Source organism: Prionailurus viverrinus, chromosome A3, assembly GCF_022837055.1.
Source record: "Prionailurus viverrinus isolate Anna chromosome A3, UM_Priviv_1.0, whole genome shotgun sequence".
In the NCBI taxonomy this organism is placed as follows: domain Eukaryota; kingdom Metazoa; phylum Chordata; class Mammalia; order Carnivora; family Felidae; genus Prionailurus; species Prionailurus viverrinus.
Genome location: NC_062563.1, coordinates 121,193,148 through 121,217,362, shown reverse-complemented (window position 1 = coordinate 121,217,362; position 24,215 = coordinate 121,193,148). Strand labels below are relative to the sequence as shown.

The window sequence follows — 24,215 nt, the reverse complement described above, 5'->3', positions numbered from 1 at the left end:
GGGGACGACGTTTGGCGGACGCGGCAGGGGCGGTCTGCGTGGAGCAAATGTGCATTCACCCGGGTTGGGGGTGGGGGGGGGGGGGTGTCCCATGGAGCTAGCCTCCGTGCTTCTGTGCTTCTGAGCGGTGAGACTGAAGCTCCGCGAGAGGTCTGGCGGGAAAGGCACGCGAGACATATTCCACAGCGGAAAATAAACAGTGGATTCAGATGTTGACCTCAACTGACCCACAGGGGCTGGCATCTCAAATCGCAGGTTGATTTTTGCCGCAGCCGCCTCTCACACAGGCAGCTCTAAATGGCCTGCTCTGAGGTGAGCGGCAACAATTTTTATTTATTTACAAAAAAGCTTCGGCTCCTCCAGGGAGCCAGCCTATAATCAATGCGCGTGTACTAGCCCTGAAAGAAACCCGCTGGGATACTGACAGTGGTTATTTCTAGTGTGCTAGGATCACGGGTGATTTTTGAATCTTCTTTAAAAAAAATATTTTGCATTTTTCACATTTTGTATAGTCAGTGTGTATTTTAATCGCAGGACACAAAAATAATTAAAAGCATTTTTCGGGGCGCCTGGGTGGCTCAGTCAGTTAAGCGTCTGACTTCAGCTCAGGTCATGATCTCAGGGTCTGTGAGTTCGAGCCCCGCATCGGGCTCTGTGCTGACAGCGCGGAGCCTGGAGCCTGCTTCAGATTCTTTGTCTCCCTCTCTCTCTCTTCCCCATCCCTGCTCTCATTCTGTCTCTTTCTCAAAAGTAGATTTTTAAAAAAACATAAAAAAAGCATTTTTCATCATCAAAGACCTGTGGATAGTTATCTAGAATCTTCTAAGTATGTTTTAGAAATGATTATGCAAGAATGCACGCAAAAACGATAGAAATTAGAAATCAGATAGTGGTTGGGTGAGGGGCTTGACTAGAAAGGGGAACACTGGGGGATCTGAAATATTTTCTCTCTTGTTTAGTGGTGGTTATACAAGTGTATAAACAGTTGTCAAAACTCAAGGCCGTGAACTCTTAAGATCTGAGCATCTCTTGCACGTTAATTATATTGCAACAAGACCATAGGAAACCCAGGAAAAGAAAACACGCATGCAAACAATAGCAGGTCTGTTTTGCATCGCTGGCAGTCGGGTGTGCCAGGAGACAGCCAAGGACCTGTGCCAGCCGGCACCGGGGATCTTACCCGCAGCCCAAGATGGTCCCCAGCACCCCAGTAAAAGCGGTCATTGAGAGCTGCTGGGCAGGGGCGTGTGCTGCTAGACAAAGTACGTGCTGAGCAGAGGGTGCAGGAAGCTGCTCCAGGAAGTCGAGCTCCTCGCTGGCAGCCAGGGAGCTGATGGTGCTGGCGGGGCCGTGGGCAGAGAGCCCACAGAGCGGGGCCAGCTGGTGTAAGGCCTCTCGAGCACTGCCACTGCCATGGCCGACTCTCTGGGACTTTAAACGACAAAACAAAGCCTGGCTTTACCAGCCCTGCAGCACGTCTCAGTTCTGACATAGGCACGGCTGATGGCTGGGCAGGGCCAGGCGTGTGTACAGGATTGATTTTTCCATTTCCTCCGTGGGGCTTCTGTGACCTCACAGCCCACAGGGATGTCTTTTGTCTAAGAATGCTGAGCCTTTAATGGCCTAATTATTCACCTGTTCTTAATAATTCTTAATAATGTGCTGGCTTGTGCCATTTCTGCACAGAGACCTGTATCTTCCTGGCTAAAAAAAAAAAAAAAAAAAAATTCTTTGTCTAATGACACATTGAAAGGGATAAACTTCAGTGTCTCCTTTGCAGGCAGAGGTCAGCTGTGAACAGTCAGACAGGCCTGGGTTTGAATTCCACCTATTTCACGTAACAGTTAAATGACTTTGGATAAGTCCCTTAACTGCTCTAAGCCTCAATTTTCCTCATCTATAAAATGGGGGCAGTAGACCACACCTCAATATTGTCAGGAGGATTACATACAATAATGCATTCGAACCTCTTAACGGCTCCTGACACATAATGGGAGCTTACATGTTAGCTGATGTTAGTGTTAACAGGAGAGCTCGTAATAGATATTTTACTATCAATCTCCTCTTTAGTGACAAGATAGCAGTAACAGGGCCCGGGGATATGCTTCCAAGGAGGCATTGGCAGCTTTCTAAGGAGCTGTTCCTTTCCAGCTGGGTTTCTGCTTTCAGAGACGCACCGCACTCTGCTCACCTGCCTTCTTAGCCCACCTGCTTTTTGCTTCATGCGGAGGGCAGAACCTTCTGGAGGGACTTTCTTCCTCGTGCAGGTACGTCCGGAACACCCATGCGCCGTGGAACCGCTTCATTAAAAATGGGTCTTGGCTGTGCTTGGCCTGCTGCTTACTTGGCATTTTTAGTATGACTCAACCTAGTACTTGTTTTGCATTTTTGCAGAATTCTGGTGCTCGCTCCTGATTCTGTTTTGCATTTCAAAAGTGTTGCTTCTGAAATTTCCCTCTGGCAGCGAGACCACCCTGGTCCCGGCTTTATTTTTTTAGCAGCTCTGGGCATGGTGCCTGTTTTGTGTTCTGGCACCAACAGCTCATGCTGTGACAGACTCTCTGATTATATATTTGGACTTTTAAATGATTGATCTTGGATTCATAGCCTTTGAGAGTCTGCATCTTAAATCTGCTAGTTCTTCTATATATTTAGAGTGCTCACACTTGCTCTCAATCAGTTTGGCTCCATAACAATGAAGCTTCCTCTGGTTTCTATATTTGGTACTGTGTGTTCATTTGGAAAGCTGGAGGTGAGTAGCCCTGCTTTTTATAGGCTGCCTGGTGACCGCAGTAGGAAGCTGGACGCATTATGGGAATGGGGAAGGCATACATGTGCCGTAAATCCTAAATCCTAATTTCTAGTTCTTAGCTCCAACCTTAAACCAAACTGCCAGGGAAATTTCTAATATTGTATTGTTTTCACGTAATGGATTCTACTGACTATGTCGCAAGCTTGTTGAGGGCCGGTCTTACTTACCAGAAGGCTTCTTCTCCTCTATAGTTCACGTGGTCTTAAAAAAAAGAATCAAAGGGTGCCGGGTGGCTCAGTCGTTTAAGCATCCGACTTTAGCTGAGGTCATGATTCGTGGTTCAGGAGTTCGAGCCCCGCGTGGGGCTCAGTGCTGACAGCTCAGAGCCTGAAGCCTGCTTCGGGTTCTGTGTCTCCTTCTCTCTCTGCCCCTCCCTGCTGTCTCTCTCTCTCTCTCTCTCAAAAATAAACATAAAAAAAAAAAAAGAATCAAATGATCAGTGTGCTGAGTAGTAGGTATTGAGAAGAATACATTTCAGATGAATGAATTCCCACAGTGAGCTCAGAACACCGTGCAGACAGCTACACACATAAGCATTAACTTTTTTTCCCCTTTGCTCTCATTCATGAAGATTCCCTGGGCTTAAAACCACCACAAAATACTTCCTTCCACAAATGTAACTAGTACACTACTTATACTGATAAACAATGCTAATAAAGTAATATTAAGTACATTGGAAAATAGCAACAATGCTCTGTTAACAGCAATTCTATCATCAAAACTACAAAATATGTCTAGGGTCCTGAGGCCACTTTCAAAGCACAAGGTGTGAGGGTCACCTCAGACGTTGGCCACCTGCCCACCCGCCCCCCCCCCCCCCCCCCCCCCCCCCCCCCCCGCCCTGGGGCCTGCACTGCTGATACTGGAGACGGCCTATGGGTCCTCAAGTATGCACACCTGGCAGCCGGGTGGGGGGTTGGGAGGTCATGGCCGGGGGCAGGGGGTGGGGGTAAGCTGCCAAAGCAACGCGTCTGCCATGATGGATGCACAGATAGACCAAACATTACTTTTGCTGTTAAGTAAATGACTCATGTAATATTCTAGGTGCTTCTAAATTAGAAGTGAGGGAAGCTGACATTACACCCTACACCTCTTCCTCCCTTCATGGTGGTTGTCCACTTACCCATTGTATTTGAGATTCCACTGTCACCTCTCTACTGAAAACCTGTCCGGAAAGCCGCCAGCAGAGGCCTGACTGCCAAGCCCTATGCCTTTGCTGCCCATTTAACTCTCAGGTTTTCCCTTTCTTGACCGTTTGCACTTCTTGAAACTCTCTTCACCCCCAAACTGGGTGCTCACCTCCGTCTGGTAACAGACGTCCTTGCCTGTCACTGTGCAGATGCTGTGAGGCTCTGTCCTTGCTTGTCTCCAAGGGTCCCCCTGAAAGCCCCTCCACCCCCCCCTGCAGCTGTCAACTCCCCTTGGTGACCCCCACGGGAAAAGGGAGGGAGAGAGGCTGAGGGGAGCCCGCATTTTGCCCATCTCATCTCTGGTCCTCCACAACCGCCCCAAATGTCATCACTCGCTCTGGGGCAGGTGAGCCACCAAGCAGAAGCCCTTCCTTCCTCCTGGTTCCCTTTTTACCTGCTCACCACTCCACTGGCAGCAAGAGACTGAATTTGCACACCCGCCCAGTGTGACTCCCCACGTTTGTCACACCTCCAAGTGGGCACCGCCAGTTCACAGCTTGTCTCAATCCTCTGCCTGGGAAGCCTCATTCCGCGGCCGAGGGGAGAGGCAGCCCGCACTCCAACCCCCTAGGCACTGGAAGTAGATTCCTTACACATTCTACAGCACAATGAAAAGTGGTCGAGAGGTGCTTGGCTGGCTCACAGTCCATGGAGCGTGCGACTCTTGATCTTGGGGTCATGTGTTTAAGCCCCACATTGGGTGGAGAGATTACCTAAAAAATTTACTAGTAATGGTAATTCTCCCCTTGGCCTGCCATCCGAGGGCACTTCACCACCTGGCCCCTCCCCACCACTCCAGCCGCACCAACACTGCCCTAGATAGACTGGCCATCCCTCTCCCGGAATGCTCCCTTGGACTCGGCTCCTCTGAGCTTTTGCTGATGCTGTTCCCCCTGCCTGGAATGCCCTCGCTTCTTGTCAGTGCACTATCTGTGCCTCATTTCTATTGGGAGGCATCTAAACTGAAACGACATCTCCACCCTCGGAAGTCTCAGCACGCTGTCTCTCTGACTCCAGTGACACTTGTACTTCCTTTTGTTATGGCTGTTTGCATACATGCTTTCACTCCAGGGGGACGGTGCCCGTGCATTCTATTTCTCTTCATCTTCCACCACGTCTAATGTACTCGATGTGTTTGCGTTGCATGCATGGGTGTGTGCCTGCGTGAGTAAATGAAATAACTTCTGTGTCCTTCATACCAACATTGTGTCAAAATTCTAGCAAGAACCAAGCCGCGCAAGCGCAGAAAAGAGCCTGTGTGTGTGTGTGTGTGTGTGTGTGTGTGTATCTAAACTCTTAGATTCCAAATATTTAAACGGAAAATTATTCTTACCAGATTTGAAAATAAAATGGAAAAACCATGAAAATTACGTACGTTTATGTATTGCCCATGCATAATACATTTTTGTATTATTATCATCAACATTGTTATTGGGAGAGGAAACTGAAATAAAAACTAAAACTCTAAGTCAGAGCTGTCCAGGAGAACTTTCTGCGAGTACGTAAATGTTTTATATCTGCGTTGTTTGGCACAGTAGCCACTAGCCACGTGTGGCTATCGGACACATAAAATGTGCCCACTGTGCCCGAGGAACTGAGCTTTAAATTTTATTTGATTTAAGTAACCACAGGTGGCTAATGGCTTCCATACCGGGTGCTTTGTTCCCTCAGCCCCAGGCCCCAAGCGCCAGCCCCCGTGCTGGAGGGAACCACTGCCAACCTGGCCCTGCCTATCCTTACCGGCCCTTCTTTGCATTTGCAGTCTGTTCTATACACATATTTATGTACATGCTGAGTGTGCTCGGCCTGCACGTGTGTCACACAAACGATGTGATGCCATATGTGTCCTTGTTAATTGGCAGTATGTTTGGAGAGTTACTGGGGCAGCGCGCATAGCCCTGCTTTATTAATTTCAGCTGCTGCGTAGTGCCCACTGCCTGGAGGTTCCCTGGTTTAGTTAGCCAGTTCCCTCTCAGTGAACATTTAGGCTGTTTCCAGACAAAGCCACCAACCCATTCTTATCTGCTCCCTGTGCATGTGGGCAGATGCAGAGACTGAGAATGGAATTCTGAACCAAGAAGAGGGTAAGTGTCCGCATTCCACCCGTGGTTCTCCCAGCCCTGGCTCTCCTGGACCATGCGGGCAGGGTCAGGGCCAACAGACGGTGCCTAGGTGCCGTTATTAGTATTATTATTATTATTATTATTATTATTGTTATTTTGTAGGAAGCTGGCAGCCGTGTACTACTGTGATCTTTGTTTTCACTGCTCACACCGAGAAGCTGAAAGTTAGATTTTATCTAACAGGTTGTGATGCGCTCTGAAAATACTGAGACATTAATAACAATTTGAAGATGCCACAGGCAGCATTCAGCAATATAAGCAAGCTGAGTTCCATGCAGAATTTGAGAAAATTCTGGAATGTTCAGGGCCTCCTTTTTGAGTTAGATTTCTAAACGAGGCAAAGGAGGCCCAGGCCGTGGGAATAGCCACGAGTCCACGTGAATTAGAATGAGGAGAGAGGCCTTTGTCTGTTCTGGTGGCCACGGTGTATCTTATCTTGTGCTTTTTTTGTTTTTGTTTTCTTTCCCCCTCAATTGCGAAGCATGTTGCAATAAAAAATTGTTTAAGATTCCATGCTAGCTTTTTTCCCCCACTGGTTACCAGGGGTTACTGGTGATTTTAAAGTTTAACCCCGGAGGAGGAACGTGGTGAATAGCAGGTAGCATTCTTTGAATTAGAAACGACCCTCCGCAGCCAGGAGAGGGAATGGGCCGTCCTCCAACCAAGAAGGGAGAAAGGAAAGAAAGTGAGAACAGGGAAGGGAGCAGCAGCTCTGAGGGAACAGAGCCTGCTAGCCACACTCACAGACCAGCGGAACTGGGGGAAAGAATGCAAACGTCCAGCGTTCATGGCCATGAAAACAGAAGAAAATTCACTGTGGTTTGACACCCCCAACAGGTCAGTCACGTGGTTTCCTTTTCTCAACATCTCCTGTCCTAATTTAATCATAATTTCCATAGTTTGGGCCAGACCGGGGACACACTTTAGTAGGTACCTTTCTCACTAAACACCCCATCCTAAAATGTTTCCATGTTGTCACCTAGTCTTGCAAATTCTGCCAGTGAGGTTTGCACTTAAATTACTTATTCAAATACATTTCAGCCCGCTGGCTGGGTTTCACTCCGAGTTCCTTTGTTTACAAACACCGTGGTGAGCGTGTATCCTGTGCCCCTGATCGGCGGACATCTGGAAAATCGGAGTTCCGGTGCCGAAAGGCTTCCCTCCATTGTTTTCCCTCCAGATTTTTATCAACTTTTAGTGCATTGATTTTACTGGATAGTTTTGAGACTCTGGCCTCGATTCACCTTCTTTCTCATGGCTGATCCCAAACGTCGCACGTCACTCCGATGCAGTGCTCCTGAAGCTGTCGTGCCACAGTGGTGGCTGAGTTTCTCACCCTGTTTCCAGGGCCAGTGTGGCTAGTGACGCGCTGCTGGGGATGGGGAGTCCCCACTTTGGTCACGGGTTCCGAGCGCTGGACTTCCACCTCCGCTTCTGTGTTGCTGTCAGCCTTGGCCTTGGGCTGTTCTTGTTGAGGGTGTGGCCCATGGGGCCCTTCCTTTCTCTTCTCATTGCCCTCACCCTGACTCTGGCCCTTATTGTCCTATGCCTTGGTTCCTGCTCCTCTTGATGGCCTCCCTTCTTCTGTTCTCCCTAAACTCAAATTCAACTGTCCGCATTACTGTTGTCGGTCTTCCTAATACACGATCCTCACCCTCTCACACCTGCTTTGCAACAAACCCTCAGATAACTCCTCACCTACGACATACTTTCTTAATATCTGGGAAACTGTCCTAAGGAAATAATCCAGAAAAGGAAAAAAGCTGCAATGTACACGGACTTGTTTTTAACATTTCTAATAGCATGAAAGTGGCAAGAAGATCAATGTCAAATAATACGGAAAAGGTTCAGCAAATGATTTATTAGATCTTCTCACTGGGATTTTAAGCCACGTTAAAAATGATGATTATGGAGGCGCCTGGGTGGCTTAGTCAGTTTAGCGTCCAGCTCTTGATTTCGGCTCAGGTCATGATCTCACAGTTTGTGGGTTCAAGCCCCACACTGGGTTCCTCGCTGACAGTGTGGAGCCTGCTTGGGGTTCTCTCTCTCCCTCTCTCTCTCTACCCCTCTTTGGCTCATGCTCACTCGCCCACTCTCTCTCTCTCTCTCAAAATACATTTTTTAAAAATGATGATTATGATGACAATTTGGCAACAGGAAAAATGCTTATGAAATAAGTGGACCAGAGAGCTCACATTTATGGAGCACCTACTGTGTGCCAGCTCCTGCTAGGTGTTCGGTTCATCTCTCACCAATGAGGAAACCAACATACGGGCTTCGATGACCTGTGTGAGGTCACATAGTTCCAAGTCTGGGTTTTGCTTAATTTCAAAGTTCCTTGTTTCTATGCTATAAAATACGAAACCGTAGTTTTGTCATGACACAGTTTCTATTTGCAGTGTGCACCTGCTAGGCCCACATTCTTCCAGGCTCTGCCTAAATCCTACCTCCCCAGAGCAATCTTCCTTAACCACTCAGCCTAAGGAGCGAGAACTCTTCTCTGAAGCACTGTAACATGTGAAACTTCTCTTGAGAAACATCAGTCCACCCAGGCTGGCTTATGTTTTCTTTATTGGTTGTACCTTTCTCTCCAGCTAGACTGTCAGAGTCCCAAAAACCAGACCGGTGTCTTGTTAGCACCCAGGCAGCCTTTGGCAAGGGGGCGGGGCATAGTAGGTGCTCAATGTATATGTCGACAAGCCTATTTCTCCCTCCAGTTGTAGCCAACCTAGTGCCGGGCTGGCTGGTCGCTCAGACGGGCAGGGAGAGAGGCTCTGGCATGACGATGGAGCAGATCAGAGTCCTAGGTCAAGGTCCTCTGCAGGTTACCACCTTCATTATATGCCAACTTTTAAAAAACTGCTTTAAAAAATTTTTTTAACATTTATTTATTTTAGAGAGAGAGAGATCACAAGCAGGGGAGGGGCAGAGAGAGAGGGAGACACAGGATCTGAAGCAGGCTCCAGGCTCTGAGCCATCAGCACAGAGCCCGATGCAGGGCTCGAACTCCTGAACCGTGAGTACATGACCTGAGCTGAAGTCTGACGCTCAACCGACGGAGCCACCCAGGCGCCCCAATCTGGATTTGGATTTAAATCTCTAAACAGTTGTTTGTGCTTCACTTCACACTCCAAGTATAAAATAAAACCAAAGGACTGTAAGGGTCAATCTTGCTCTGAAATTCCATTTTAGGGGCACCTTCATGAGTTTGAGCCCTGCATCCAGTTCTACACTCCAGTGCAGAGACTGCTTGGGATTCTCTCTCTCTCTGTCTCTCTGTCTCTCTCTCTCTCTCTGCTCCTTCCCTGCTCGCTCTCTCTCTCTCTTTCTCTCTCTCTCTCTCTCTCTCTCTCTCTCTCTCAATATAAGTAAACTTAAAAAAGAAAAAAGAAATTCCATTTTATTCTGTCTTGCCTTCTCTCTCCTAAGCTGGGAAAGAGATTTTAATAATGATTAGACTAATGTTGATGATGATAATACCTAAGAGTTTCTGAGTGCTGTCATATGCCAGAAAGAGTTCTTAGAACTTCACCTGTGTTGGCTAAGCCTGTCTTCACCACAACCCTATGAGGTGGGGTTGTTATGCCAATTGTGCAGATGAGTAGCCAGAGGCACAGAGAGCTTAAACCCCTTGCCTAAGCGTGCACAGCTGGTGAGAACCTGGAACTGGGGTCAGAAACTGGGCTGTCTGGTTCCGGAAAATAGTCAGGATACATTTTCCCGGCCGTCAGTGGTTCCACGAGGCAAGGAATGGAAAAACATTCTGTTTATTTTTAATGAATTTCTCACTTGAAGAGCAATACTGAAGCCCAGGGAAGCTTACAGTTAGTAAAGAATGGAAGCCTGACATGAAATCAATTGGACGCATTTGTTTTTTCTTTTCTTTCTTTCTTTTTTTTTTTTTTTAATTCCCATCCTCAATTAAGGTGGTAATCAGATTAACCAAGATTGGCCGGAAAGCAGTGAGCACGTTGGAGATGCAGGGCGCTCCGAAAGGTCAGGCTGCTGACAGCTATTGGTTTGCTAGACATGGTCTGGCCCAAACTGTCTCCCTAGGGAGAATTCAGCTGCTATTTAATTCTATTTCCAATAAGATCCATCCTGAAAACTTGGACCCTGCCTGCTTCCTTAAGCCCGTTTTTGTCAGCACATCCTCTTGGTCTGTTTACTCCCGAATCTTCCTGAAAGCAAGAAGACAGCTCCAGGCCCCTGCAGACCACTCTCCACTGCACCACCAGTCCGGCAGCCACATGTCGCCATTTGATTTCCTTATCGCCAATAAAACCAAACCAGCCTCTCCCTGTGCGATTCCCTGCTTTCATTACCAAGGGCGTATTGCTGCATCATTCAGAATGATGAAAACTTAGGGACAGCAATGAGAAATGATTAAATAAATCAGAGTCTGGTCAAAAGGCACAGTAGTGAGTAGCTTAAAATGAGGTTCTGAAAAATATTTAGTAAGAAGGTAGATACAATATAAAGAGAAGAAAATAGATTTTAACACTACATAGGATGATCCCAATTTCATGCATATATTTAAAAGTATGCCCTGGGGCTCCTGGGTGGCTCAGTCAGTTAGGCATCTGACTTCGGCTCGGGTCACCATCTTACAGTTTGTGAGTTCGAGCCCCACGTTGGGCTCTGTGCTGACAGCTCAGAGCCTCGAGCCTGCTCTGGATTCTGTGTCTCCCTCTCTGTCTCTGCCCCTCCCCACGCTCCCTCTGTCTCTGTCTCTGTCTCTCTCAAAAATAAATAAACATTTAAAATAATTTAAAAAAATAAAAATTAAAATATGCACCAACACCAAAGCAAAAACTAAAACACACTAAATTTTAGTCGGGGCGGGGCGGGGGGGAGCCACAAACTTAACAGGAAACTGAACAAGAAATAAGAGTGAGAATTACTTGCGAAAAATAAAAACATGCAATTGTATCTGCAAGAATTTTCATGGGGAGAGGGGGCGCCTAGGTGTCTCAGTCAGTTAAGTGCCATGATCTCGATGTCATGATCTCGAGGTTCTCGAGTTCGAGCCCCACGTCAGGCTCTCTGTTATCATCGTGGAGCCCACTTCAGATCCTCTGTCCCTCGCTCTCTCTCTCTATGCCCCTCCCCCACTTGCACACAGTCTCAAAAATTAACTTAAAAAAAAAGAATTTTCATGGAACGTTACGACCTATCAAATTAAGATGTCCACATTCTCTAACACAAATGAACGGATCTGAGAAAAGGCAGTCTGAACACACCCTAATACAGTGCCACCCAACAGAACTTTCTGTGATGATGGAAATGTCCCCTTATCTCTGTGCTGCCTAATACAGAATCTACTAGCCACGTGAACACTTAAATACACTAAAATGTTAATAATCACAAATAGTGTGATTGCAGGTGATATTTCCATTCATTTTTACGTTTTCCTATTTTACACATGTATACACATGAGCACGTATTCCTTTTAAAATCAGAAACAAGAATAAAAAGGAAAAAGAGAAGGTAGAACCTCTTTGGTTTTCTTACATGTTTCCCCTTTGGAAAGCTGCTGATTTTTCTGTCTGTGGATTCACCTATACTTACCAGCTGTCTCTGCCTCTAGAGATCCAGTTCAGATCTTGCCTCTTCCAGGAAGCCTTCCTGGACTCATTAAACTGCCAGAGATTTCTTCAGGCTTATGGACTCCTTTGTTTCATTGTGACACATCATGACCTTTAAATGTGTGTGGTCTCAACTGGAGAGTAAATTCCTCGATGGCAGAAACTATATATTTTAAACTTCCTCCTCTTCCCCACCGCACCCAGCAAGCACAAGTACTGTGCAATGTGCTGGGTCAGTTAGCATCAGCTGGACACAGGCCTGGCCCTCTCCGGAGGCACTTGAGTCTACACCCCTTTCTCTCCGAACTTTGTTCTGTTTCCTCCAATTCATCTGGAAGGGGTGTCCATGCTATCAGCCCTGGGTGAAATTTTATTGTAAATTGCTTAAATAGAATTAGTTTGTTTTGGTAAGGGCGATCCAGGTCAGGCCTTGCCTTTACAAGGGGATTATAAAGCTAAGAAAATAAATATGAACTATTTTGAGCCGAAAGGCATTTTTCTTGGTGAATGGGGAGAATGCAGTGGATGTTTCTAAAAAGGAAGCCAAGGGCCGGGAGAGGAGGTGACTTCTCTGGGTCTCACGCTGATCAAAGGCATTATACGTCACACCAGCTTTCCTCCAGGCCTGGTGGGCTCAGGATACTGTACTGCAGTCAGAGGAAAGAGACCTGAGGAATTTACAGTTTATCCGGGGGGAAGAAAATATGAGTCACTGGAATGACTTAGGCTGAGCAAGCGGTGGTAAGAAGAATGTGAGATGGTACAATAAAGCAGCTGACAGGGGGGACGGTAATGCCCGGAGCTGGGGTGCTATTAATGGAGGTCATTCAAGGAGGACCTAGCAGATGTTAGTCTGTGACTCTCCTGCCTCTTCACCATCTCCAGCTTCTGCCCGGTCCTCGTCACCCCAGCCCCCTCTCATCTGCAGCCGTGGGGCTGTCCATAACCGGGGGGCTCCCCCTGTCTGCTCCTCTGCAGACCCCCCCCCTCTTCTTACAGCTGGCATGGCCTCTGGCGGCTGGGCCAAGCAGTCGCAGGAGTAAAGCCTGGGGGAGAGGCCTGCCTACCGCCCCCCGGAGGGGGCATGCAGACCAGAGCACTCACCCCCCCCCCCTTTATGGGCCATCCCCTGTTGAATACAAAGTGGAAGTGATGACATCTAATGTAGTGGCTAGCCCCACTTACTGCTTGGCTGTGAAACTAAACCCAGCAACAATTTGCCTCAAAAGTACACAGAGAATGACGTGAAGCAAGGAGACCGGCCAAGTGGCATTTACAAGGACTGGATATCAGATGCCAAGGAGGCATCCTAGCACAGTGGCTGTGGCAAAAGAAAGCACGGGATGAACCTGAGAAATTGCTGAGGATATATTTTAGGGAAAGTGATGGGAGAATTAGAGAAGCCCTATGGCAGAATGTCATGTGCTGTGTTACCTTGGGCAGGGCACTTAACCTCTCTGATCCTGCTTCTTTATAAAATGAGGATAACAGTACTACATACTTTATTGCATTGTTAGGAGTATTATAGTAAATATTTGTAAAGTGCTTGGTGTGGTGCTAAGCACAGAGAAGGTAGTAAACCCTGGTGTTTTTGTGTGTGTGTGTGTGTGTGTGTGTGTGTGTGTGTGTGTGTTTTAATATTAAAGATCAGCACATGAGAAGCTGGGGCAGTGATGAAGGACAGGAAGGACTCCAAGGGAATGAACACTGTATCTCAGGGGGCCTGGCAGATGATTCTGTGTTAATGGGACCCTAGATGTTTTAAATAATGATGTATTTGGTGTTTGAGGTTTTCTGTTTGTTTCAGACTCCCAATTGCCCTGGTTAGTGGGTGGCCCCTATCAAGGGGACAGATCAGTAGAGGAGACTGGATCAGGCAAACAGAGCAAAGGAGAAACAGGGCTGCAGAGCGTAGGAGTTGCAGGGACACAGATGCTGCTGGCAGGGAGGTGAGAGGTCCAGAGCCCCCAGAGGCTGTCAGCAGCACTGAGATCTGCCCACACATGCTGGGCAGCATGGAGCTGGGCCCGTGCTTCTGCCCCTGGCTGTGTGCCCGAATCACAGAGCGACACCTCTGGCCCCTCCTGAGATTCAAAGGTGATTCTGATGAGCAGTCAGGGCTGCAGCCGCAGGTCAAGGTGGGGCGGGGGGAGGGGCAGTGTGTGGCAGGGGCAGGGCATGAGGAACCCTGACTCCAGGCTGCCCGCCCCCTCACTACCCCCCCCACACCCCCCCCCCCCCCCCCCCCCCCCCCGCCTGGAGGGAGATTGGCTCTGCGAGCCTAGCCTCAAGAGGCACAGGCGGTGACAACCCCAGAAGATGGGCTGGAGCCAGTGGTTCTCCAACATGCCCATTTCCCTGGGCCCTGCTGGGGAACAGAGGTCTTTTGCTAAATGCCTTGTCCTCCCCTTACTGACTCTGACATTCGTGATTCCTTTTCTGCCCAGTCGCACACTCATTCTTCATTCAGCAAATATGTACGATCATCAGCCCCTGCGACCCCAAAAGATTAGACCCTGTCCAGGCTCTGGGATTCAGCAGGAACAAACAGGCAAGGTTCCTGCTCTCCAGAAACTTACCTGCAAGCGGGGGGGGGGGGGGGGGACGACACATAGTGCAGATACATAGAAAGTGTGTCAATTTGTAACAAGTGTTGTGAAGAGGAATGAAGCAGGGGTAAAAAAATCTGTACAATATGGCTCATACAGTTAGGGCAGAATCAGCCACAGGGAGATGGCAGGAAGGGAGGGGTAGAGCCACTGGGGCAGGTCTAACTATTCTTAGAGTTTTCAAGTTCGAGGAAGCCACTGAAATCCTGTCATCGGACACTGTTAATCCCTACTGATGTGATTTCTCAGTAACCAGAGCAGCTATATTCTAGTGAAGTTGGCCATATCATTTGTCCTTCTCTTTCTTAAAATAGGTATAAAAATATTAGGCAAGACAAGTCCCAGAGACAGAGGAGGACCCTTAATAAATTTATGTTTAGCTTCGTGTGGTTGGATCTGCTAGACGTGATCCCTGGAGAGTACGAGAGAGCCCTAAGGGAAAGTACTTCTGCCTTAAAAATAAAATGGCTCAGAATGTAAAAGGTTCTTTTACAGGCACATGGCTGTGCGTTAAACCCCACCTACTTCTATGTACTAACATTAAGAATAAGTATTATCAGTAGCGGGACTAAAAATATATATATAAATGTGTCACTGAATCTCTCGTGGCAATGAGCTGTTTTCACATTCTTTTAAACGTCTTCTGTTCTTTGGTTTATTTCCCCAGCTGGGTTGTGGCTACTTTGAATCCATTGTCTTCTGGTTGGAAGCTTTCTAGCGGTGCCTGTGGGTTCCCATCACCCCCTGAGCTGCTTTGGCACCTAGAGGCCAGGGCTCCTGACCAAGCCCCGCCAGCTCTCTCCCTTATGAGAGAGGCGACTTTCATCTCCTGCATTCGGCTCTGATTACTTACCCAGGAAGTGCAGACTGCTGCTCAAGGCTTTCTGCCCTCTCGCTGAGATTCCAAACAATCTCTTTAGTTATATGACTGGTCCCTTTCTAACCCTGAGCAGATAAGACGGTACATAAATAGCATTATGTTTCTTTTCCTCAGTGATTCTTTCTTGCGTTTCCTCCAATCAGGATAGGGTCAGCTATATGGCTTCAGAGTTGTCCACCCCTCCTCTTTTGAAAGTTACCTCTGGTTGCTTAAAAACAAACAAAAAAGCAATTAACTTTTTCTATACCTCCTCTCTGCCCCAAAAGAGCAAGCCTATTAATTTTGCTTCTCTATCTAATTTTCCTTAAAACCGGCTGTGTAAAGGGTTAAAAAAAGGCAACAAAAAACTCCAAGTCCAGCATAGCAGATCAGTTTACAGACACTCGTATACTGGTTTCCTCATATAAACACTCTACCCCTGCGCCATGCCTCCAAGATTCTACTGTTAGAGATTATTTTGTTTAGCTTTTAGGGCTTTTTAAAAAGATGCATATGCCCTCTGGAAGACTGTTCATCAGCTGTTAGCATCTTGTGAATTAGATAATCAGATCACTGAAGCAGACAATTTTGATTTTCAGCAGGGTGCTAATAAGGGCATGTTCCTGGGACCGATATGAGCAGCCTGAAGGTCCCAAATGCCTTAGTTGGAGAGCTTTAGGGAAGGTGAGAGAAATGAGGAAAAGGTGAAATGCTTTACAGCGAAGTAGAGGGAGGGGAAATAGGAAGAAAGCGTCAGAGGGAAAAGACAAGGCAGCCGTCTTCGGGGGGGGGGGGGGGGGGGGGAGCCTGCCTTTTGCTCCTCCTGCCCATTTGCCCTGAGCCATCGGATCCTGTCTGAAAGCACTCGTGGTCATGTCTGGGCCGACGAGCCTCCGAGCTCCAGCCTTGGTGTCTCTCACAAGCCCTTGGCCTCCTCACCAACTGCCTGCTAGACGCTGGCCCACCTGATGTCCCCCCGTTCCCTGGCCAAAGCCACCCGTGTCTTCTCCGGTTCGGTGGAGGGTGTTGCTGGCCTTCCGTCATTGTACCTGAAAGCCTGCGGTCCCACATGGTACCATCCACCTCTCCCCCCTGCAGAGCCCCTCCAGTCCTGCTGATTCTGCCCCTCCCTCTCCCATCCGGATAGCATCCCTCACTGCAGACATTTACCCTCCAACCTGGGGCGATCCACTCACTCATCTCTGCCTTAAATCTCTGTGTCCGGTCCTGCGTGCCACCTCCAGGTTGACGGTCACTGTCACCCACTGCTCACTGCTCCCAGAGCTCCCTGGTAACGCAGGCAAAACCTAAACTTGTCGGCCTGTTGCTTAAAGCTGTCCTCAGTCTGGCCCAGCCTGCTCCCTTGTGTCTTTCCCTCAAGGGAGTTGAAGAGAGAGGATGTCGAGGGCCGAGGTATCCCTTAACCCCCACCCCAGCCCCCTGGGAAGGAACCATGACCGTCTTCATTTTTCATGTGAGGAAACTTGGCTTTAGGTGAGGTAACTTATTCAAGGTCAAACAGTCGGAAGTGGGGAGAGCTAGGACTTCAGCCTAAGCCTGTCTGACCCGTGAGCCCAAATTCTTAACCACTGTGCCGGGTGCCTCACAGACTCAAAGTGCGGTCCCTGGTCCAGCAGTCCCGGGGAGCGGTGTGGTGGGGATGCAGGCTTTCAAGCCCCGGCCCTGGGGGCTCAACCAGGATCTGCACGTCTGTAAGTTCCCCACTGGCGTGCACTTCACAATTGGAGATTTTAGGGCAGAAAAAAAAAAAGCGTTCCTTACCCTCTGAGGCCTGGGTCTGAAAATCAAACTGACAAAGACAGGGGCACTTGGGTGGCTCAGTTGGTTAGGCATCCGACTCTTGATTTTGGCTCAGGTCGTGATCTCACGGTTTTGTGAGTTCAAGTCCCGTGTGGGGCTCTGCTTGGGATTCTTCTCTCTCCTCCCAGTTTCTGTCTGCCTCTCCCCCACTCATGCTGTCTCTGTCTCTCTCAACATAAATAAATAAATAAACTTAAATAAATAAATAAAAATAAACTGACAAAGATTAGCAGGACAAAAGCACATACGTTTGAAATTTTACACGGACATGGGGGCCTTCACTAGAGAATGCGACCCCAAGATCTGAGAAGAGCAGGACGCTTTCATACCTTTTAGGCCAAAAAAAAAAAAAAAAAAAAAAAAAAATCGAACCCAAGAAATTTGTGAAGAATTGACAAGACAAACGGGTTGGGGCTGAAAGTGATGAAAATGGTAAATGGTAAAGAATTAACTAGGGAGATATGGGTTAGCTTAACAAAATTTGTTTGCAGATTCCTCTGGTGCCTTCTCCGCCTGCAAAAGGAGATTCTCCTGCCTTTCTGCAGAAAAGGGGGAGTTTTTTTCTACATTTATTGCTTCTTGATTACGTTCAGGTCAAAATACGTTTTATGTCAAAGAGGCATATTTGGGGGTGACGTATTGTGCTTTCCTCCAGGGCGCGATGCCTTGGTGGTTCTTCTCTTTCCGTCTAAGCCTCTGGCTCTCCCAGCTCCGTGGCAGTGCTAACCCATCCCCTCCCTGGTATGGGAGTTAAGAACATCGTGGCCTCTGGAGAAGTAGATTTTGGGGGTTCAAATCCTGGGCTGCCACTTATCAGCTGTGTCGCTCTAGGCAAGTAACTTAACCCTTTGCTGCCTCAGTTTCCACATCTGTAAAATGGGGATAAAATAGTGCCATCTATGGGTTGTTGTAAAGATTTAAGGAGCTAACACTTGTAAAGTGTTTTAGCGCACTGTGCCTGACATGTGAGGAATAAAGCACCCTCTGTGTGTTTCACCCCACACCTTGCTTGTCCCTCTTTTGAGAAGCCCTTCCCCTGACCGTCAAAGCTCTAGGTGATCTCGCCTTTTCTAGATTCCGTGGCAAATTCCCTAAGAATTGTATCTTAGGGAAAATCTTTTCCTCTTATTATATTGATGAGGAAACAGTCTCACGGATAAAATGGCAGAACCAGGACTTGAACCCAGTACTTTTCCAATCTAAAATTAACTCTGTTTCCAGTGTACTACGTTAATACACTTTCTATCCCATTGTGGTAGGCTGTGCATGTGCCTTGGAAAAAGATGTTAAAAGTATTCATCAAGGTGATATTTGTAATTGCAAAAAAAAAAAAAATGAGAGGTTGGCTTGAACATATCTCCACAGATTCCTTTACTTTATGACTTTCCAGCGGCTGTAACAGGCTGATTTGCACTGTGAATCTGGAATAGGGAGATTTGGTATGCACACTTTCACATTTCATATATTTGCTCTGTTTCATATATTTATTTGTCCTTAGACCCTTTTTCTGGGGGGTTCTTGCTAGCATCTCACAACCAGTGTGTCACAGAACATGGTCTGGGGAAGGCAGCTCTGTTCTCCCTCCACCCCATGTGCTTGTCAGTTCACTGAAGTCTGTCTACCTTCACTTCCACCAGAGTGATGCCGGCAGGTTGGGTGTGAGGACCGAGGGGGAGGTCCCGCAGGACCAGGCAAGAGGGTCCTTGGCTTCACGCTGATGAGCCAGCAGGAGGCGAAAACAGGCATCTTTATTGAAGATGTAGAGAGAGCAGATATAGACGGACCATCCGTGAGAGTCGGAAAGAAAAGGGGCCCGAGTCTCATCTCTCTTTGGGGTCTGGGGGTTTTTACTGAGGGCAGTGGTCTGGTGTATGTGTCCTCTCAGGCATCCAGGAACCAGTTTGAACGAAGACGAGAACCCAGGTGTCATTCCCTAGAGCCGGGGGGGCCTTGGCATCGAGATATCCAGCACCTGTGTTCTGGAACACGCATATGATGGCTTCCTCGGTCACCTGGTCCTTCCTTACATGTTATCTATTCCAGAGAAATCATTAACTCTTTGCAGCACAAGAAGGACATTACCTTTGCATTACAAGGCATGTGTGGAGTAGGGTACGATGCAGGTCCTAGCAAGACTAGAAGCCCAAAAAGAAGCCAAGCAAAACCCCAGCCTTTTCTCTCACTTCCCTTCTGTCTTCCTGTCCCAATGCATGACAGTGGCTGTGCTGGTGACAGACCTTCTGAGGCCCAGTCCTGTGCATTCTCTCCAGTGACCCCCTTGCTTGATCTCGGCTGCACCCGACTCTGCTCTGTCGCGTGAGCCTCTGGCATGTCACATCTTGCATTGGGGTTTGCAGAGTTAGTGCTGAGGCAAGAAGGTTCTCGGGGACGCTGGCTTTGGGAGGGTGCTGGCAGTCACTAGAGGTGGAGGTCAAGTTATTGTGACTGGCAAATACATAGAGCTGCCTTGGGCAGGTGGTACACGTTTCAGACCCACAGGTCAGTGCGGTTTGATCTGAAGGAACGTGCCTCGAGTCTCACTTCTCAGGCCTTTGGATGTCCGCGGGCCTTGATCGCTGTCGCTGAGCAAGTGCTCAGCGGGGAAAGCGTGGTGGAAAGCCCCGCTCAGCAAGGGCTCAGCGGTTCTAGGCCCCGGGATGCAGACGGAAGGACCCTACTGGTAAGCCTGCTGTAAGGGCTTGCAGCCATCAACTCACAACAGCCTTTTGACATTCTTGCCCAGTGTCCTTCCTTGCTCAAGGTCACACATCTGGAAAGCGGCAGGCAGTGCTGGGATTTAATTGGAAAAGTCATGCTGTTGACCACTTTGCCTCATACGCTCTCAAGGAGTCTGAGGAGGTTGGAAAGAAAAAACAGACTAGGAAGAAGCACTAGGGCGCAAGTCAGGAAGCATCCCCGGAGCAATGGCGGCTTTGCTGATAGGGGGTATCTGCTCTCCGCTCTTGTTCTCCGGGCCTCCTTACCTCTCCCTGTCTGTGGGAAAGTGCCCTGGGACCTTGAATATGACTGGCTCCCAGCGGGGCCCTATCCTGCTGGCTCCTCCAGGCCTTTGTGCATTCCAGGGAGAGGCCCATCAGAGAAGGAGGCACTGAAGCATCCTGAGGTGCACCCCTTCTAGAACACAAAAGAGCAGGAGATCAGCAGGCTGCCTGGTTTCTACTGGGAAGAAACTGAGCCAGCGGGCCTGGCCCCGCTGCTGTAGTCAAGACCCCCAAACCCCCTTGGTGCCCCTGCACAGAGGTCTCTACCCTGAGTACCCAAAATGGGTATTTTCTCGACAAGTCAGAGTTTCTAACAACCGTGAGCTTGGCCTCTGTCCCGTGCAGGCCCTGCCTCATCGGTCTTCCAGAAATGTTTGGGGAAGGGACTGACACTGGGGCTTTTCAGTTCTAAGTTCTCTGTGTTGCTATTTTCTCACTCCCTTAAGACACAAAGGGCCCGTGTTCCTGTGTTCCCAGTTTGGGGGGTTTGGGGACGGTGAGGAAGGAGGCTGCCCAGAGAGCAGAGGGCACATCCTGGGGGCATCTTAGGAAGAAGCCTGCTGACAGCTGCACCTGGCAGAGGGCAGGGTGGCCTAAGGGGGGAAGGAGGACGGGTTTAAATCCCGGGCTTGGAGGCTCAAGATGGAGAACACCACCCCCGGAGCTGCTCCGTCGTGAGAACTGGCCCTGGATGCCAGCCAGCCAGAGCCCTAACGCCTCCTCCCAGGCATGGGCAGAGAGGGGATGAGGAGATGCCAGGCCAGCCCAGCAAGCCTGACCCGGGAGGGCCTGGCTCTGCAGCCGTGGACCAGTTCTGCTGTCCTCCTGTCCCCTAGCAGGTGGGAGGCGGGGGCACACAGCTACCCGTGGAGTGGGCGAGGGGTGTCATGAATCAGTCCTTCTTCGGGGTGCCCCTTGGCGTCTCCAAGATAGCACCCATTCCCTTGTATCCCAGTCACCCCTATGGCCCAAATCTCTGCTCCTTCCTCCTCCTGGCACGGCCGCCCTGCACCCCCTCCCAATCAAAATTCCCAGAGAGCCTCTTTTCTTCACAGCTGTAAAGCTCTTTGTGTGATTAAAGTAATTCCCACTAAAGTAAGTCATTCTTTTCTGAATGACCCATAGGCTTGATCCCTCCAGGGTGCATTTGCATTTCAACTGGAGAGTTTGTACAAGCAGAATTAAGCATTAATTAGTAGAATGAGGGAGCAATTATTTTTGGGGGGGTGGTGGACTTTCCCAGGCCCTTCCCTTCCCTCCCCTCCGCTCCTCCCCAGAGTGCCCACTCCCCCCACCGGGCAGTGAGGGTTGCGGCTGGGATGCCGAAGGAGAGATCCCTGCAGCCAGAGGAAGGCTGGACAGCATCGGTTCCCAGATGGTCCAATTTCCTTTTCATTGAAAACTTTTTATGACCTTAAAAGAGTCAGTTTTTCATTTTCCCAAGGTTTGTTCTATTATTGCTGATTTCCTAACACCATCATTTGACAGCAGCAAACGACAAAGAGGTCATATCAAACAGTCTTCTAAATGGAATAGATTCAGCTTTCTAAAAATGTACCACATTGTTCTTAGTCTCTCGTTTAGCCACAGACTGGTGGACTCTTCATGGGGTGGGGGGGCCGGCCTACAGGACCACCACCCGGCTGGCCCCTGAGGCCCCACCCCCCAACCCCCGAAACACCATGGTTTTCAAACACCACTGCACACTGCATTAAAGATGCACTTTCAAATGTTAATAATTAATGGTAATGTTAATTTATCATAGTTTCATCTAACATTCTGTAATGGAAATGGCCCCAGGGGACAGGATGGCAGAGGGGATTGAGGAGCAGAGAATAAAAGAAGTAGGGAGTCCATGAGGGGCATTGGGAGGAACGAATTCCACCTTCCCAGGACACCGGCGAGATTCTTGGGCTGTGGGAGGAGGTTTATAGTCCTGCCCGAGAGAGGGAAAGAGAGAGAGAGAGAGAGAGAGAAAGAGTCCACGTGTGCACGCCTGCCTGCATGTCAGGGAACCGGGGAAATATATGTAGGGTAACACCTGACCTTTGGGGAAGCTCCCACCCCTCCAAATGCTCCTCCACGGCCTGGCTTCGTGAACAAGAGCTTGTGTGCTAGCATCACGCTCCCATATGCCGCTGTCCTTGACCCCCAAGCAAAAGACACGAAGCAGAAAGGGCAAAGGTTTGGAATGTGTGCCAGTCGTGGGAGACGCCCAGCGCAGGGGCCCTGGCACTCTGGGGGAGGGACCTTTCTGTTTTCCACTTGGGTTTGGCTCCTTATGAGCCGCCTTGGCCTGGTCGCCAGGTCCCTTCAGCCTGCCTGGGAGGCTCCGCTCATGGGTGTTTCTTGCCATTACAGGTGTGTGTGGCTGCTGCGGTGCTCTACGCCCCAGGTACAAAAGGCTGGTTGACAACATCTTCCCTGAGGATCCCGAGGTGGGTTCCACCTCCGCCTGGCTTCACCCCACGCTGTCTCACTCCATCCAGGGCTGCGAGGGGGAGGCGGGTCTCCCGGGCCTCCTGCCGCTGCGCCTGCTCAGACCCTGGTCAGTGGGGAGAGGCGGCCGGGGGCCTGCAAGGAGAGGAGGTCTGGATCTTTCTGGGGTCAGGATCTGCAGAGGGCTCTGGAAGCTTGTTTTGGCAAGCTTTGGGCCTTTGCTATACAATTGAGACGTCTTTCCCACCCATGTCTATCTGAGTGATGGTTCCTTGAACCGCTAACTCCCTTGATGGTTCTATGTCCCTGCCATTTAGCGTGAGTACTTCCATTCTCGGGTTTTGGCTCAGGAGCCCATGTCTTCTCTGTGGCTCCCTCTGGTACCTGTCAGGTGGTCTGGGTGTATGCACGCCGGGGGCCTGGCTTACTGGCTTCCAAGCTGCCACTCCCCACTCAGGCTGCATTATGGGTCGTGTGGTTTTGGAAATGTCAGGATGTGACATATTCTCGACTTGCTCTCTGGAAATCAATGACAGCTTCTTGATAGACAGTTGAAGGGTCACATTTCCAGCATCCTCTGGAGAATTCCCTAATTGCTGCTAAGCTGCCCCCTCTTCCCATTCATGCCTTGGTGCTGGATATCCAGCATATTTTAATTCTGAATTGCTTTCAATGAAGCCTTATTATTCATACACACATGCATATTTATACATTCATGTATATATATACACATGCACACGCATACACATACATATGTACACTTATACAACTACTCTCATTTATAGCTGGCATATTGTGGGCTAAGTTGTGCGTTCCTGGAAGGCAGGAACCATGCCTTGGTCATCCCTGTATCCCTGAAACCCACACGGGGGGTTTGTCGCATACATAATGGCGCTCTGCTAAATGATGATTAAGTTGGCATATTATTTACTTTTAGACTTGAACCCTTCTAGCCATGGAACGGCCACAGTGACACATGAGGGCCTGTCTTTTGCAGGATGGCTTGGTGAAGACCAACATGGAGAAGCTGACCTTCTACGCCCTTTCAGCTCCAGAAAAACTGGATCGAATTGGCGCCTACCTCTCCGAGAGGCTCATCCGCGATGTGGGTCGTCATCGATACGGGTAAGAAGTGTGAGAAAGTGAGACAATACTTTCAGAAGTGGTATTACATTTTTAAGGCAAAACACAGGGTCCTTTTATGAACATGACGGTAGACTGGGTTATTGAACAGACTGAGAAAAAGGGGCCTGGGACTGAGGGATGGGCTGCATGCGTTCTTCCAATGGCAGGGTAAAATCTGATGCTGTTGCCAAGATGCGGGAAGAAGGAGATGTAGACTTCCTGGGAGCACCTCTTTTAGCATCCATGTACCCCTTGGGTCTCCATCTAGAAGCCCTCACGCGCGGTCTGGGACCTTGAAAAGTTAGTCTAGTCCAGAAAGTGCCATTATTCTCATTCAACCGATCAACCTACTGTCTTAAAAACCATCTATGGATGAGCCCTGTTGTATGGAAACCAATTTGACAATACATTTCATATTAAAAAAAATAAATAAGCATTTGGAAAGAAAGAAAGAAAGAAAGAAAGAAAGACCATTTACATTCTAGTGAAAAGGCAAGGTTAGGGGTAACTTGTCCATTAAAAATACACTTAAATGAAATATTTATCAATCTTCTGAGAGGGAAGACTTGCTATGTTTAAAAGAGAGAAGAAGGGGTACCTCCGTGGCGCAGTCGGTTAAGCGTCCGACTTCAGCCAGGTCACGATCT

General features: G+C 48.8%; 1 protein-coding gene across 6 annotated transcripts in view; it reads left to right on the top strand.

The window, feature by feature from the left end:
- EFR3B (EFR3 homolog B) overlaps nucleotides 1–24,215 on the top strand; it is an 85,136-nt gene that overhangs the window by 15,733 nt on the left and 45,188 nt on the right. For 5 of the 6 annotated variants that reach the window (XR_007150885.1, XM_047852633.1, XM_047852632.1 and 2 more), the window contains exons 2-3: nucleotides 22,366–22,442; nucleotides 23,441–23,568. Coding sequence is in view for 5 of the 6 variants with exons in the window: in XM_047852633.1 (XP_047708589.1) it covers nucleotides 22,366–22,442; nucleotides 23,441–23,568 (205 nt within the window). In the remaining variant the exon portion in view is untranslated. The other variant, XM_047852634.1, reaches the window with a different exon arrangement.